The sequence below is a fragment of the Aspergillus bombycis genome (assembly GCF_001792695.1).
Source record: "Aspergillus bombycis strain NRRL26010 chromosome Unknown contig00064, whole genome shotgun sequence".
NCBI lineage: Eukaryota > Fungi > Ascomycota > Eurotiomycetes > Eurotiales > Aspergillaceae > Aspergillus > Aspergillus bombycis.
The window spans coordinates 68,342-83,729 of NW_019170066.1; the positions used below are offsets into that span (position 1 = coordinate 68,342).

A 15,388-nucleotide genomic window follows, 5' to 3' on the forward strand; every position below is an offset into this window, starting at 1 on the left:
TAGTGTGAAAGCTGCCACAACAAGACCATTGTAGGATGCAAGACCCCAGGTTCTGCTGATGGTATATCCGCCAAGGTCACGGGCTATGTCAAACTGTTCGCGGATAGTATCAAGTTGTTTCTTCCAAGGTGTTTCTGGGAGTTCATTGCCGCTTTGGATGCCAGAAAGTGTCACAGTTGCCGTGTATCCACCTACAGTACCGAGATGAAGAACTGGTGTCTGCGATGCCTCATCCAAAGCAACAGTCATGGCTGGTCTCCGTTAGCGACAGACATTCGTTGAGAGTAACTAAATCTTACCACTTGTCTGTTCCCAATGCCTCGGACAGTCAGTTCCTATATCACTTCCGGTGGGCTCGTAGAACGGCAATTCTTTAACTTGGATCCCTTTCCCTGCTACTTTCTCTGCTTGATATGCTGCGCAAGAAAAGCATATTGTAGTCAATCCAGCAAAGCTACCTACGACAAGACCAATTTCAGAAGATCCCTCCTGCATACTTATTAATAAAAGCGGCCTTGTTTCTTAGTGCAAACTTACTGTGTAGAGCCAATGCAGAGGGCCAGTCAGGTGGTAACTGCTCAGGAGTCCACCGTACGATGTGTTCTCTTCAGAGACACATTGGACCTTGTAATTCACTGCAGTACTTGTCTGGTCATTATCCAATATCAAGGCTATGACATGTCTGACCATCTTGAGCTTTGCCCCCATTGTGACAGCCACGTTCCCGATCGCAGAACAAACACCATCTCTATCCTTGGTATGCTGATAGACCCATGGGCCAGGCGACATGAAAGATGTCCTAGCGCGCGCACTCATAGCAGAGGAGAATATCGAGCCCGGTTGGACATGTTGATTTTCTGTATGCTCATGAAGTGAAATAAGGGAAAGCACTTCGAAAGAGTAGGGGCTTGTCGAAGTCGGATCTGTGGATCTCCGAGCCTGTAAGAGAATCATATCATTGTCGTCGTTAATGACCGAGAGGAAGTGCATACCCCAACGGCTTTCAGGGGGCGGTACTGTGTACGTCGTGGCATGCTGTTCTGCAATCGGGACTTTAAGAGGCGGACACCACGTAAAAGAACGGATATTGGACTTCCGTAACCTGAGCTCTTCGTCATCAACAAGGGACTTGAAGTACGAGCTTAGACAGTCGTTGACGATAGCAACCCGTGTCCATCTTCCTTGAGGACTAATGTCATAGAATGATAGAAGAAGACTAGAACTCAATACAGTCAAAACACAGCGTCTATACTTGGCAAGTCCAGGCGGTGACCAGGCCAAGCCGGCGACAGTAGTGATAGACTGCTCCGGCCCGATTGAAAAGTTTTCTCGCTTTTGAGGATGTATGATGGGCCACTCCCCGTTTGTGAAAACATTCGTGCGAATGCGTGTCACGTTCCAATTATTGGTTGCGGCTTGGGAACCCGATCCATTGCCTCCTTCTTTTTCTGTCGTAGGCTTTGGTGTCTGTCTGTCATTAGCTCTGTTTACCAAAATAGGGCCATCATTCTTTACGGCGCGTTGCTTCATTAACAAGCAAAGTAGGATTCAATGCACTGACTAATATTTGGACATATTCCCCTGCCGCTACGGCAATTTCACCGTCCGCAGACCATGATATGCAGTTGAAACAAGAAGGGAAAAGCTGCAGTTCTAATGGGCCTAGCATCATAGCACCAAGACGGTTCAAGGATGACTGGTCGTGTGCTTTAAAATATAATCTTCAGATGTAGACTGAAGAGTACTACAGGTTATTCATGTGACGCTTTGGGTTAAGCGCGTAGACATTTCGCGCGTCTTGGCGGGTGACATGTGTTTATCCATCACGTGGTGTTGCGACATCTACAAAATGCGTAGCTAAAAGCGGCAATGCTAGAAGGTGCCGTTGCAAAGTAACTTGGAAAAATCATAAATTTCGGTCCACCTACATCTTGTCTCGGTTCGCCTAAATATACATATGCAGGCTTTGGCTGGCCAATTTTATGTCCAGAGCTTTGCGGGTATAAACTCATCGTGGTTATCGCTTTTCAAATCAGAAGTAAAATCAAAGAAAATGTCATGCTGGTGCACGGGCCAAAACCATGGCATCATTCTAGTCAACCCGATCCAGCTTCTGGACAACCATGGCACTAGCGGCGCCGCCACCATTGCAAATCGCGGCCACACCATATTCACCAGGCTGCAGCTGGTGGAGAAGGGTGACCAAGATACGCGAGCCAGAGCTTCCGAGTGCATGTCCCAGAGAGATAGCTCCTCCCAGGGGGTTGACACGGGCGTTCTGCAATCCAAGAATCTAAATGCACGTTAGACTCAGCACTAATCATCTCCCGTGTAGTGGGTACTAACCTTCTCGTTGGCTTTGATAACGGCAGCAAATGCCTCATTAAATTCCCAGACGGCAACCTGATCCTTGGTGATACCAGCTCGCTCAAGGGCAATGGGGACTGCCTTCGCTGGGGCAACGGGGAAGTCCACGGGGTCAATGGCGGCATCCGCAGCAGACACGATACGCGCGAGAGCCCGGTTACCCTGGCCAAACTCGCGAGCCAAGTCCTTGCTAGCCAGAACCAGAGCCGATGCCCCATCATTCATGGTGGAAGCATTACCGGCAGTGACAGTGCCTGTGCCGTCTCTCAAAAAGGCGGGCTTCAAGGTTTTCATCTTATCAATCCGCAGATTCTCATATCCTTCGTCACGTTCAATAACGGTCTCACCCTTCTTACCCTTGACAGTGACGGGGGCAATTTCATCGGCAAACTTATTCTCGCTCCAGGCCTTCTGGGCCCGCTGGTACGACTGAATCGCATATTGATCCTGGTCTTCCCTCGAGATGTCGTACTTCTTTGCTGTGGTCTCGGCACAGATACCCATATGAAACTTGTTATAGACATCCCACAGACCATCCTTGATTAGACCATCCTCCAGTTTGATCTCTCCGAACGGTGGAAGCTGGCTGGAACGTGCGAGGTAGTAAGGGACACGAGACATATTCTCCATTCCTCCAGCGATTTGGGCGTCTGCAAGACCAAGCTGGATATTCTGTGCAGCAAGTGCTACGGCCTTGAGACCCGAGGCACACACTTTATTAACTGTCATGGATTCCACTGTAGGCGACAACCCAGCGAAGATAGAAGCCTGACGAGCTGGTGCCTGACCAACAGACCCTTGGAGAACATTTCCCATGTATACATCGGTGATCTTCTCGACAGGGAGTCCAGACTTGGTCACAGCAGACTTGATGGCAACAGCGCCCAGCTCGGGAGCAGAGACTGAGGTGAACGATCCATTAAACTATTAAAAACAATGAGTTTCCTTGTAAACAGCGTGAGGAAGAGTAGAGGGTCGAACCTTAGCAGTCGGAGTTCGTGAGGCACTGAGGATGTAGGCATCCTGGATCTCCTTGAGTGCCGGGGTTGCAGCGCTAAACTGTCTCTGCCACTGGCGAGATGCGGGGATAGCCGCTCGCTTGAAGAGACGAGTAGCTGAAGTTTGGATCGCCATTTTTCAATGCTTGTAGAATAGGGGGGGGAAAGGAAGATCAAAGAGGAAACAGAGATAATAAGTACCTTGTCTCCGGATTCAGGATAGGTGTCCCGGTTCGAGGTGCCTTCAACCTGCTTCTCCGCAAAGTAATCCGCCTCTAGCCGCCAATGTAACTGCTGCTTCACCCGTGGGCGCGGAACCACTTCGCCGCTCATCCGCTTGGACCGAGGCTGTTTCGAACAAGGGTTGATCACATGATGTGAGATCATGCGGCCTTGGGAGCTGGTATGCTCCTTACCTCTTAAGGTTGGTGGTAATCTCAAAGATAGATTCACAATTTATCAAGTCTACGATAAGGACCACACACCGTATCAATGCAGATTCAATGTCTCACAATTCCATCCGTACTACGCCATACCTACTATAAAGTCCAGTAGTGACTCAAGTGGCTCTCTGTCAGTCGCGAAGTGATCCATCCTTCGTCCAACTGCCAGCCCATCTGCTCTACACGCCTTGTGTAAACTTATATATTAGAACCGTTTTAAGTAGTCCATATTGGGCCCAGGAAATGTTCGGTGGTAAAGTTATCTTGATATGCTGGGTGTTGCCTGTATATATGTACGGCATAAATATCCACCTCCTCGACTTGCGCGCGGAGGAGCGGGGCGGATTACATATTTCCAATTCACAATAGGGCAGCTTTGAAACAAATAATTTAGCACCTTGTTCCTGGGCAACAAAGGAACTTGAGCACTAAGTCCATCATGTGACATCGTATATCCCCGTCTACTGCGCAGTATCCTGTGTATGATGAATATATTGAATTACCCGGAGGATGAGAAATATCCGAGCAGTAGTTAACTATAGAATATATCGGTTTTAACATACACATGCTATTTAAATTCCTATCTTTATATTAGGCTATTTAATTCTCTATAGACGGCGAATGTTAGCTTCTTGGGGGCCTCAAAACAGCTATATGATAAACATGCCCGCAGGAGACCAATATATATTTTTGAACACTACTAGTAGTACATGGATATGTACAGAGTAATTTCTTGAAGTAATAGATAACTATATACAAACTGCAGTGAACGGTATTATAAGAACAAACCTCCTTTCATTGGATAGTTTTTCAAATTTATTTTCTCTTGTCCAAGTTACAATAGTTTTGTGCTGAACGGCCAAATTTGGACCATACCTTATATGCCACAGGTCGGAACTTGAGGACATGGAAGGCATGGGCTTGCCGATTTAGAATTTTTCGGCTAGACAAAGATTATTGTGGTGATTCAGTATGACAAGTGTTGAAAGGTAAGCATTGTTAGTTGGGGATTAGTGCATGAAGGATCATGATGATATATGCTCGGGTTCACGGATGAGTACCGGCCGTTAGCGTTGAAGAATCCATGACTGGGGCTAGGACTCATTTGGCTTAGTCAGTAGAAGCTTCTCAATCAGTAAACCAGATCACGGGACAGGAGATTCCCAGCACATTTTAGTACATACCTTGTGGAACGCGTAGTCCGAGGAATCGGGAAAGGAAAATGCCCGTTGAAAGAGAACGATGTTATTGAACTTAGCAAAGCGGAGAAGCAAATGCCCCAGTGGATCTCTTTGATGATTAAAGGTGTACCACAGTGGAATGGAAGCCGTGGCGGTTTGCCGTCTATTGTAACAACTCTCCAAACAGCAAGCGGTCTGTAGTGGATCTGCACGCCTCCTCCCATTGTTACTCATCTTTCTTCTTTTCCCAAACCACATCCAGACCCTCTTCTCTCAAAACAACATCTGAGTTCAGTTTAGCACCCCGAGAATCAAGATCTGAAGACGGCCTTTGTCTTCTGTATCACAATTTAGCCCCAGTGTTGGCAGTCCCCCTTGCCCGCTCCCATTCATACTCCGATCCGTACCCCGCCGCAATGTCGACCTCAGCCCGTCGTCGTCTCATGCGCGACTTCAAGGTACGCATTTCTCGTAGAACTCAGAATTTCTAGTTCTTGTTTTTGGTCCTTATTATATTCATGTGTACTACGCGAATGATGATTGTTTTGTCCAGGAGGCTCGGTCTCTTCCCCACCCCGTCTAGATCTCGTGAGCTAATCTCTTCCATACACACAGCGTATGCAAACCGACCCTCCTGCCGGTGTCTCGGCCTCTCCGGTAGCTGACAATGTCATGACCTGGTAAGTCCTTTAAATTATTGATTTTGTTATTTATTGCCATGGTCAATGTGCTGATCCTGTTTCTACTAGGAATGCCGTTATCATCGGTCCTGCTGATACTCCCTTTGAGGATGGCACATTCCGTCTTGTCATGCATTTTGAAGAGCAGTACCCGAACAAGCCTCCTGGTGTTAAATTCATCAGCCAGATGTTCCATCCGAATGTATACGGTACGGGCGAGCTGTGCCTGGATATTCTGCAGAATCGTTGGAGCCCAACGTATGACGTGGCGGCCATTCTCACCAGTATTCAAAGGTACGTTCCCTGGCCACCAGTGACGGTGAGTGATTGGCTCTAATCGATTTCCGCCTTTCTGCAGTCTGCTTAACGACCCAAACACATCATCACCTGCCAATGTCGAGGCATCCAATCTCTACAAAGACAACCGGAAGGAGTACATCAAGCGTGTGCGCGAGACCGTCGAGAAGAGCTGGGAAGACTAGGGGACCCTACATGTGATATCGGTTACTTTTCTTAATTTTTTTTATTCCCTTCTCTCGGTATGATTTATCTGTGGGCGTTTATGACGAAAGAAATATTGTCTGCTCATGTCAAAAGGTGACAGCACACTGTCAATGGTGGCGGTCACGCTGTTGGCATGACTTGTCCTTGGAGGATTCACACGCCGTTTGATGACATGCACAGCGCGGGGTTTGGGCGCCTGGTACATATTCTCCCTTTGGTCTCTTTTTGTGGATAATCGCATATGTTTCAGTTGCGAGGTGCATAATGCATTAGCTTAGGATGTTTTCTGCCTCAATTATGCCTTGGCTTCTATCATTGATTAGTCTCTCCCCTTCTTGCTCTGCTTCACTTTGACTTGGCCAAGAGTGTGGTTTGCTTTCGCCTCTCGAGTTTCTTATGGAGCCATTATGAATCGTCCACAATTTATTAGTGAAAATTAAGATGAGCCTGAAAGAGAAAATCGCATAACGAATTCCACTGCTATAAATCGACTAGTAACTGCGGGACAAGCGACAAGATAGTTTTCAGCCGATGCCAAGAAGGAGACTAACGGCTCGTGTCGAAGCATTATTATTTAGTATTATTATGATTTCCTTTACAACTTTACTCCTCCGATGAAACACAAAAAACGAGATCCCACATCTCTTTGTTTCTTTCACGTCGACCTGACCAGTCCTGTCGCTGTGGTAGTATATTGGCCTTCCGACTAAGACGGGTCTTGACCACTTTCTCTTTTTTTTTTTCCCTTCTTTTTTTTGGGTCTCTGGGGGCTTGAGGAGATCACGAGTCCCCTCACTAAATTACTCCCCACGCAAGTGTGTCGTGCACGTGGACCCCTGACCCAAACAACAAATCGCCCACCGTACCTGAAGACACCACCTTCTCGTGCAACTGATCTGAACGGCATTTCCGATACTCCCCCCTCTTCGTGGGGCTTCCTTTCTCGTCTTTTTCGTTTTATTCTGTTCCCCCTAGAAGCTGTCGCCGGGCTTCTGGGTCAGAGTGAACATGGCGTGAGTTTTGTTGATTCACCGCTTCATCGCCCAAAGCGGCGGAGACTGACACTTTCATGTCTGGCATGCAGGTCATCTGGCCCTAACTCCTCCAACACCTCCATCAAGGGTGCGCATATCCTCCCGGAGACTGATGATTCTGTTTCGCGAATGGTGTTACTGACCAGTTCCCCGTAGTGGTTGCGAGGTTCCGACCGCAAAATAAAGTTGAATTGTCTTCTGGAGGAGAACCCATTGTAGACTTCGAAAATGAGCAATCATGTCAGATCAATGTGCGTGGTTTCGGCCGATAATTCCTCCTTTAGGGCCCTTCTGCCTGGATGCCAGTTTAGAATATCTAACCGATGTACAGTCCAGAGAGGGTTCCGGCTCCTTCACTTTCGACCGGGTCTTTCCCATGGACTCGAAGCAAACGGACATCTTCGATTTCTCTATCCGACCCACCGTCGACGATATATTGAATGGATATAACGGAACGGTTTTTGCCTATGGTCAGACTGGTGCGGGTAAGTCATATACGATGATGGGATCCGATATCGACGACGACATCGGCAAAGGTATTATCCCCCGTATTGTCGAACAGATCTTCGCCAGTATCCTTACTAGTCCGAGTAATATCGAGTATACGGTGCGCGTCAGTTACATGGAAATTTATATGGAGCGTATTCGCGATCTGTTGGTGCCACAGAACGATAACCTTCCCGTGCACGAGGAAAAGTCCAGAGGTGTTTACGTCAAGGGCCTGCTAGAAGTCTATGTTTCTAGTGTGCAGGAGGTTTACGAGGTGATGCGCCGTGGTGGCGCGGCACGAGCAGTTGCTGCGACCAACATGAACCAGGAATCGTCTCGTTCCCATTCCATCTTCGTCATTACGGTTACGCAGAAGAACCTCGAGACAGGTTCTGCAAAGAGCGGTCAACTATTCCTGGTCGATTTGGCCGGTAGTGAAAAAGTTGGGAAGACGGGCGCCAGTGGTCAGACACTCGAGGAGGCGAAGAAAATCAACAAGAGTTTGAGTGCTCTTGGTATGGTCATTAACGCGCTGACGGATGGCAAATCCACCCATATCCCGTATCGTGACTCGAAACTCACCCGAATCCTGCAGGAGAGTTTGGGAGGTAACTCAAGAACCACTTTGATTATCAACTGCTCTCCCAGTAGTTACAACGATGCGGAAACCATTTCGACCTTGCGATTCGGTGTGCGAGCCAAGGCAATTAAGAACAAGGCGAAGGTTAATGCCGAACTGAGTCCCGCTGAATTGAAGCAGTTGCTACGTAAAGCGCAGAGCCAGGTGATCAATTTCGAGAGCTACATATCGGCACTGGAGACCGAAGTCCATGTATGGCGGAGTGGTGAAAGTGTTCCCAAGGATCGATGGACGCCCGGCAGAAATGATGTTGTCAGTGCGACGAAGGCCGAAGCTCGACCGCGCCCTAGCACCCCGTCTCGACTTCAGGAGGCCCGATCGGAAACCCCTCGTCCTGACTCGAGAGTTGGCGATCGCTCGAGCACCCCTAGTCTTGTACTTGAAAAAGATGAGAGGGAGGAGTTCCTCAGGCGTGAGAATGAGCTGCAGGATCAGATCGCTGAAAAGGAATCGCATATTGCCAATGTTGAAAGGGGTCTGCGCGAGGCACGGGAGGAGCTCCGGGCATTGAAGGAGAACTCGGCACGCTCGGGTAAGGACAACGAGAAGTTGAACACCGAAGTCAACGAGCTCCGGATGCAGCTGGAGAAGGTATCATATGAAAGCAAGGAAGCTGCCATCACTATGGACGGCCTTCGGGAGGCCAATTCGGAGTTGACTACGGAACTGGATGATGTCAAGCAGCAGCTTCTCGACGTGCGAATGAAGGCGAAGGAGACCAGTGCTGCACTAGACGAGAAGGAGAAGAAAAAGGCGGAGAAGATGGCGAAGATGATGGCTGGATTTGACCTCGGAGGCAATGTCTTCTCCGATAACGAGCGCAAACTTCAGGATCTCATCAACCGTGTTGATGCATTGCACCAAGTTAGCGAGGCGGGCGAAAACATTGCACCGGACGATCTCCTGGAGCTTCGCACGAGTTTGTCGGAGACCCAAGGTTTTATCCGGCAGGCCGAGCTGACCATGAATGACCGGGGTGAGCTGAGTGAGCTGCAGGACAGCCGCAGAATAGAAGTTGAGCAGAAGCTTGCAGACCTCGAGCAGGACTATGAGAAGCTTCTGGAACGCAACCTGGGAGAGGAGGATGTGGATGAGATCCGGGAGAGACTGGAAAAGGTCTACGTTACCCGAAAAGACGCCGAAATGCAGGCAGCCTCGGAACTTCGCAAGGAGATTGCACGTAAGGATGAAGAACTCAGCAAGCTGCGTCAGTCTCTTGCCGACTCGCAAACTCGCGTGTCGACAAATGGGGCCGCGGGCAAGAACTTGCAGCAGCAGATCGCTGAATTTGATGCCATGAAGAAATCTCTCATGCGTGATCTGCAGAATCGCTGTGAGCGTGTCGTGGAACTGGAGATTTCTCTGGACGACGCCCGCGAGCAATACAACAACGTGTTGCGCTCTTCTAACAACCGGGCCCAGCAGAAGAAGATGGCATTCTTGGAGCGTAACCTTGAGCAATTGACCCATGTACAGCGGCAGCTGGTAGAACAGAACAGCAGCTTAAAGAAGGAGGTTGCTATTGCAGAGAGGAAACTGATCGCCCGAAATGAGCGCATCGCAAGCTTGGAGAGCCTGCTCCAGGAGAGCCAGGAGAAACTCACACAGGCTAATCATCGGTATGGACTTATCCCATTTGCCTTCTGGATGCCACCGTGACTAACCGCAATCTTCCCAACAGTTTTGAAGCTCAACTTACTGCTGTCAAAGAGAGACTCGAGGCTGCGAAGCAGGGCTCTACCAGGGGTCTTCCGAGTATGGATAGCGGCGGCAGTTTTAGTTTTGGCGGCTCGAGAATCGCGAAGCCGCTCCGTGGCGGCGGCGGAGGATCCGAGAGCAGTGCTCCGGTTGCCGGAGTCCAGTCCCAGGAGACGGGAAAGCGCACCAGCTGGTTCTTTGATAGACGATGATCCACGATTTCTCTTTTGTTGTTTATTTTATCCTTTCGCCGAAGATATTTGAAGAACATTCTTGACACGCCGATATCCCATTTTCATGTCTTCTCGTGCGACCTGTGCCGAGCATGTTGTGTGAATGAAGCTCCCTACTGTCTTATGTTTTCCTTTTTCTCGTTTCTTTTTCTTCGTCTTTCCCCGTTTGAGCCCTTGGTACATTAGAATGAGCACCCAGCCTGTGTCACGAGAGGCCTCTGGGTCTCGCCGATACCCTTGTACATGATGATAGAACGCATTACGGTAGAGTAGTTGTGAAGGACGGTGGAATAGATTATACAATACAAAACGATCTTCTACTGCAGGAGACCGGCCATATACACTGACTGTACACTGATGTGCAGCTTGATTGCTAGTTTACAGTCAGCAAGTTACCCTTACGGGGTCTGCTCTGTACTGAGTTAGGGAGACATGTCCTGATTAGCTCTACTATATGCTGCTCACTGCTATCTTACCTGCCAGACAATCATATCTGGCTAGTGCTTATTCTACTCCTTGAAGACTCTTTTTGATACAAGAGCTATCTTTTGTTAAATGACATACACCGCTACCCATCCGGTCTGCAGTGGGATGGGCATGGCTAATTGATGAAACACGCCCCAGCCGTACAAAGACATGAATTGTGGAAACTTCTCCAATGGTATCAGAATAAATAGTTACAGATGCATTCATTCTCAAGGAACGAGGAAAATAAATGCAGCTACCGTTTCCAACCCTCGATCTTCTTCCGTCGCTTCTCAAATATTTGACCCACAGCTGCACCATCACCGCGCGGCCCGTCCTCACCGTGTTTGCGTTTCCGACTCCTATCCAGCGCGCCACCGCTTCCCTTAGCCCTGCGTGTAAGCCTTGAGATACGATCCGCACCTTCAGTAAGGCCTCTCCATTCTTCACCTCCATAAGTGCCCTTGGCCTGGCCACCTCGTTTGGCCCGGTCCTTTTTGCTCTCCTTTGCCAATCGGATAAAGTTGGTTTCTTCATAGGTTGTCCGTTCTGTCTCATGTTCCCTTTCCTTTTTGGACTTAGTGTGCCTGCCACCGTGGACGATCGTACTACCAATGCTAGGCTCCGCCATCGGTGCGGACGACATCTCCGCATTGACGAACTCATCGATAACGGTCGACCGGCGTGGACCACGCTCCCGACGTTCTCTGGTTTCAGTTGTGGGAAGAGCTGTCGGCATGATCTTCGGTGGGCGATAGATGCCGTCGCTAGGGGCCTTCTTGGTAGACTTCTCTGCCCGCGATTCCGGTTCGACTTTCTTCGCAAAGGCTGAGACGTTGGGCCGGTATGCCATCTCATCGATATCTTCCTGATCATCATCACTTCCCTCCGCGCTATCCCCTTCACCATCGCTTGAGTCCTTCTCCGATGCCGATTCATTGTCGCTGCCAGAATCTTCTGCTTGGGTTGCCTTGGTTTTCGCAGCGGTGCGCTCGGCTCTCTCCGCATCCTCAGCGGCCTTAACCACTTTGTCTATTTGATACTTAAGTCGTCCCTCCAAAGGCCTCACACCGCGGTCCAGGTAAACCCGTAATTCTGCGAGCTTTTTGACGGTCTCCTCACGCAGGGAGTGATCTGCTTCGGCATCGCTATCACGATCTTTTGATAGCCCGCGCAATTGAAATAGCATCAGAAAAACGAGATTATGTATATAGGAGAGAAGCAAGTCGCTCTTGGTATCTAGTAGCGATATACCATCTTGCGGAGGTTCGATCGACACCTCCGAGGGTGCATCTCGCTTGTCCTTGGGGAGGGATGATCCGGCAGTGGTGAGACAGCCAGTAATGGTTTCCAATAAAGCAGAAATATTTTGCAGACCGGAATTTTCCGGCTGTTGCGTAGCGGTCTCCATTGCGATGTGATGGATGGCTCTGTTTCGTTTGCGCTTGCGATCTGCAAACTGAAGAATTGCAAGGGAAATTTTTGGATGTCTTATCAACACGTGCCGATAGCCAGCTTGAGGGACCCATCACGTGCGCCAAGACCGATAGCTGGCCTCATCGTATCCGTCGCAGCCGCTTTGCTCCATCAATCTAATCTCCGTTTAGCTCAACGCTTGACCTGCCTCGAGGTAGCGGTTTTCCCTTGGAACCCGACCATCGCAGCACCCGCCCAATGAGCCACTGAAACATCTTCCCTGGAGTGGCAACTGTAGACATGTATGTCACTCAAATGCATTCTTAGAACAACATAGTATCCCAGTGCGCCGGGCGAGCTAATCTTATGCTTTGTTATTGTACAGCAACGCCCACAATGGCGTTCAGCAAACGAACATTTTCCCTATATTCGCTTCTTCTTGCGGCACCCTCTTTCACAACAGCCTTCTACTTACCGGGTGTAGCACCCACCTCGTATGACGAAGGACAATCGGTGCCGCTGTATGTCAACCATCTCACCCCGGGGCTTGCGCAACAGGACGAGCAACTTCATTCCGTGTTTTCCTACGACTACTATCACCCCGCGTTTCACTTCTGCGCCCCGGAAAATGGACCCAAATATATACGCGAATCGCTAGGGAGCATTTTGTTCGGGGATCGAATTCAATCGTCACCTTTCGAGCTCTTTATGGGCAAGAACGAAACGTGCAAGGCTGTCTGTAAGGAGGAGGCCAAATTCGATTCCCGTAGCGCCAAATTTACCAACCGAAGGATTGTACAAGGATACAACTTCAATTGGCTCGTAGACGGTCTCCCCGGTGCCCAAATCAACGTGGAATCTGTCACTGAGGCCAAATTCTACAATCCGGGCTTTGCATTGGGATCATTGAATGATAATGGGCAGGCGGTCTTGAACAACCACTTTGATATCTTTATTGAGTACCATGCAGTAGGGTACGGGGCCAAGGACAAGTATCGGGTTGTCGGTGTGCTCGTTCAGCCCGACTCCCGTGGGAATTCCAAGGTTCAGGGAGATGGGACCGTGGACTGCGGATCCAGCGACGTCCCGGTTATCCTGGATGAGGATAGTGAGACCGGTGTCACTTGGACGTACAGCGTGTACTGGCGTGAATCATCTACGCCCTGGGCTACCCGCTGGGATAAGTATCTGCATGTCTACGATCCGAAGATCCATTGGTTTTCCCTCATCAACTCCGCAGTGTTCGTGGTCTTCCTGGTCGGTATGGTGAGCATGATTCTGGTTAGGGCTCTCCGGAAGGATATTGCCCGGTATAATCGGCTGGACATGATTAACCTAGAGGATTTGGATGGAACGTCCGCCGCCGTGGAAGACGGTATCCAAGAGGATTCTGGCTGGAAGTTGGTACATGGGGATGTCTTCCGATGCCCGAAATCTCCTCTGTTGTTGAGTGTTCTTGTTGGAAACGGTGCACAGCTTTTCATGATGACAGGCGCCACAGTTCGTAAGTTTTTTTTTTTTTTTTTTTTTTCCGGTGGTGATGACGAATCTTCATACTAATGCGGCTTGTTTAGTTGTTGCTCTCTTTGGCCTTCTCTCCCCAGCAAATCGTGGTTTCTTAGCCACAGCCACCCTACTCATTTACACACTTTTTGGGTTTATTGGTGGTTATGTTTCCGCTCGAGTATACAAATCTTTCGGTGGAGAAGCTTGGAAGCGCAATATTGTCATGACCCCCGTACTCGTTCCCGGTTTTATTTTCAGCAGCTTTTTCTTGCTCAATCTGTTCGTATGGGCGAAAGGTTCCAGCGGAGCTGTGCCCTTTGGCACTATGCTAGCTCTCGTTGCGATTTGGTTCGTCATCAGCGTGCCGTTGAGTGTTGCGGGCAGTTGGCTTGGATTCAAGCAACGTGTATGTTTGTTCCGCTTGTGATATTTATGATATACTGGACTGGGGCGTGTGCTGACCCTTTCCCTAGGCCGTGGAAGGACCTACGAAGACGAATCAGATTCCCCGCCAGGTCCCTCCCATGACTGGCAGTCTTCGGACCATCCCTTCGTTGCTGCTGACAGGTATTCTTCCATTTGGAGCGATCTTTGTGGAGCTATACTTTATTATGACATCGCTTTGGACCAACAAGATCTACTACATGTTTGGTTTCCTGTTCCTCTGCTACGGGCTGATGATCATCACAACTGCGGCTACGACGGTGCTCCTGGTATACTTCTTGCTGTGCGCAGAGAATTACCGATGGCAGTGGAGGCTTTCGCTGGCGCCGGAATGACTGGTGGCTATGTTTTCCTCAACGCACTGCTTTTCTGGGCAACCCGAGTGAGCTTTGGTGGTTTTACAGGTGCGGTGCTCTATGTCGGCTACTCCGCACTGATTGGGTTCGTCGTTTTCATCTTGACTGGTGAGTTCTGGGCTGTTTTTCCATGTCGGTTCCATCGCCGCCAACTAATTCATCCACAGGCTCGATCGGCTTTTTCGCAAGTTGGGCATTCGTACAGCGCATCTATGGCTCCATTAAGGTTGACTAAACGTCTTAGCGCTGTATTTCTTCAATTGACCGGACACTGCGCTTGGCGGCCAGTCCTATTTACCCCCGCGCGATATAGAATGATGGAGGCTCTTTTTCTTTCCCAGTCTTGTTCCGGATATCCCCTGTATAGCTTGCGCGCATTCGTATTTCCTTTGCTAATCCCATCCGATGCATTGTCCACGACCTGTACATAGAGTATACGAGAATGCTGTTTTCATGCTTGGAGAATATTGTTTGGCGCTAGTGGAGCGGGTAGGATTTGATGCATTCATGTGCACAGACAAGGTCAACCGAAACGTATTGTATGATATACGAAAAAAGTCATTGAACACGGTACCAAGTAGAGATTTCCTGGAGTAGCATATAGTACCTTGACCAAGCTATGGCGTGGATCCCTAGTGCGTCAGCTCTCTTGCGTCTTTCCCCCTTGGCGGTCAAAGGTCTGGACCCACGGCTCCCCCGGTGTTTAACGCCACTAAGCAGTCTTCATCCCCCCCGGTTTCTATTTTCCCATTTCCAAAACCCGCCGATCGGATATTCGAATAGTTCCTGTTTCCCTGGTCTACGTTAAATCTCTCGTGGCTGAATTCTGTACTGGTCTGGTCTGCCTCCTTCTTTCGTCCAGCCTTTAATCTAGTGAAACGATTTCTCTCCGGCCACGGGGGCGCACGATCTTATCGGTCCAAACCTCGTTACC

At 49.4% G+C, this 15,388-nt stretch overlaps 5 protein-coding genes across 5 annotated transcripts; 3 read left to right on the forward strand and 2 right to left on the reverse strand.

Moving 5' to 3' along the window:
• Positions 1-2,092: 2,092 nt before the first annotated feature.
• Positions 2,093-3,501, reverse strand: ABOM_007573 (thiolase family protein; the record flags this gene model as incomplete). The annotated part of the gene is made up of 3 exons (XM_022534702.1): positions 2,093-2,293; positions 2,347-3,291; positions 3,349-3,501. The coding sequence occupies 3 exons, from the start codon at positions 3,499-3,501 to the stop codon at positions 2,093-2,095; spliced, it is 1,299 nt and encodes a 432-aa protein (XP_022387569.1).
• Positions 3,502-5,405: 1,904 nt separating this feature from the next.
• Positions 5,406-6,151, forward strand: ubc2 (E2 ubiquitin-conjugating protein RAD6; the record flags this gene model as incomplete). Its single annotated transcript, XM_022534703.1, has 4 exons — positions 5,406-5,447; positions 5,605-5,669; positions 5,739-5,963; positions 6,028-6,151. 4 exons carry the CDS (start codon positions 5,406-5,408, stop codon positions 6,149-6,151), a joined length of 456 nt encoding a protein of 151 aa, XP_022387574.1.
• Positions 6,152-7,445: 1,294 nt separating this feature from the next.
• On the forward strand, positions 7,446-10,246 carry ABOM_007575 (putative kinesin family protein (KinA); the record flags this gene model as incomplete). Its single annotated transcript, XM_022534704.1, has 2 exons — positions 7,446-9,955; positions 10,018-10,246. The coding sequence occupies 2 exons, from the start codon at positions 7,446-7,448 to the stop codon at positions 10,244-10,246; spliced, it is 2,739 nt and encodes a 912-aa protein (XP_022387575.1).
• Positions 10,247-10,988: 742 nt separating this feature from the next.
• On the reverse strand, positions 10,989-12,143 carry lcp5 (small subunit rRNA maturation protein LCP5; the record flags this gene model as incomplete). The annotated part of the gene is made up of 1 exon (XM_022534705.1): positions 10,989-12,143. One exon carries the CDS (start codon positions 12,141-12,143, stop codon positions 10,989-10,991), a length of 1,155 nt encoding a protein of 384 aa, XP_022387572.1.
• A 401-nt stretch (positions 12,144-12,544) lies between these two features.
• On the forward strand, positions 12,545-14,689 carry ABOM_007577 (transmembrane 9 family protein; the record flags this gene model as incomplete). The annotated part of the gene is made up of 5 exons (XM_022534706.1): positions 12,545-13,652; positions 13,723-14,060; positions 14,128-14,221; positions 14,290-14,562; positions 14,622-14,689. The coding sequence occupies 5 exons, from the start codon at positions 12,545-12,547 to the stop codon at positions 14,687-14,689; spliced, it is 1,881 nt and encodes a 626-aa protein (XP_022387573.1).
• Between the last annotated feature and the right edge of the window lie 699 nt (positions 14,690-15,388).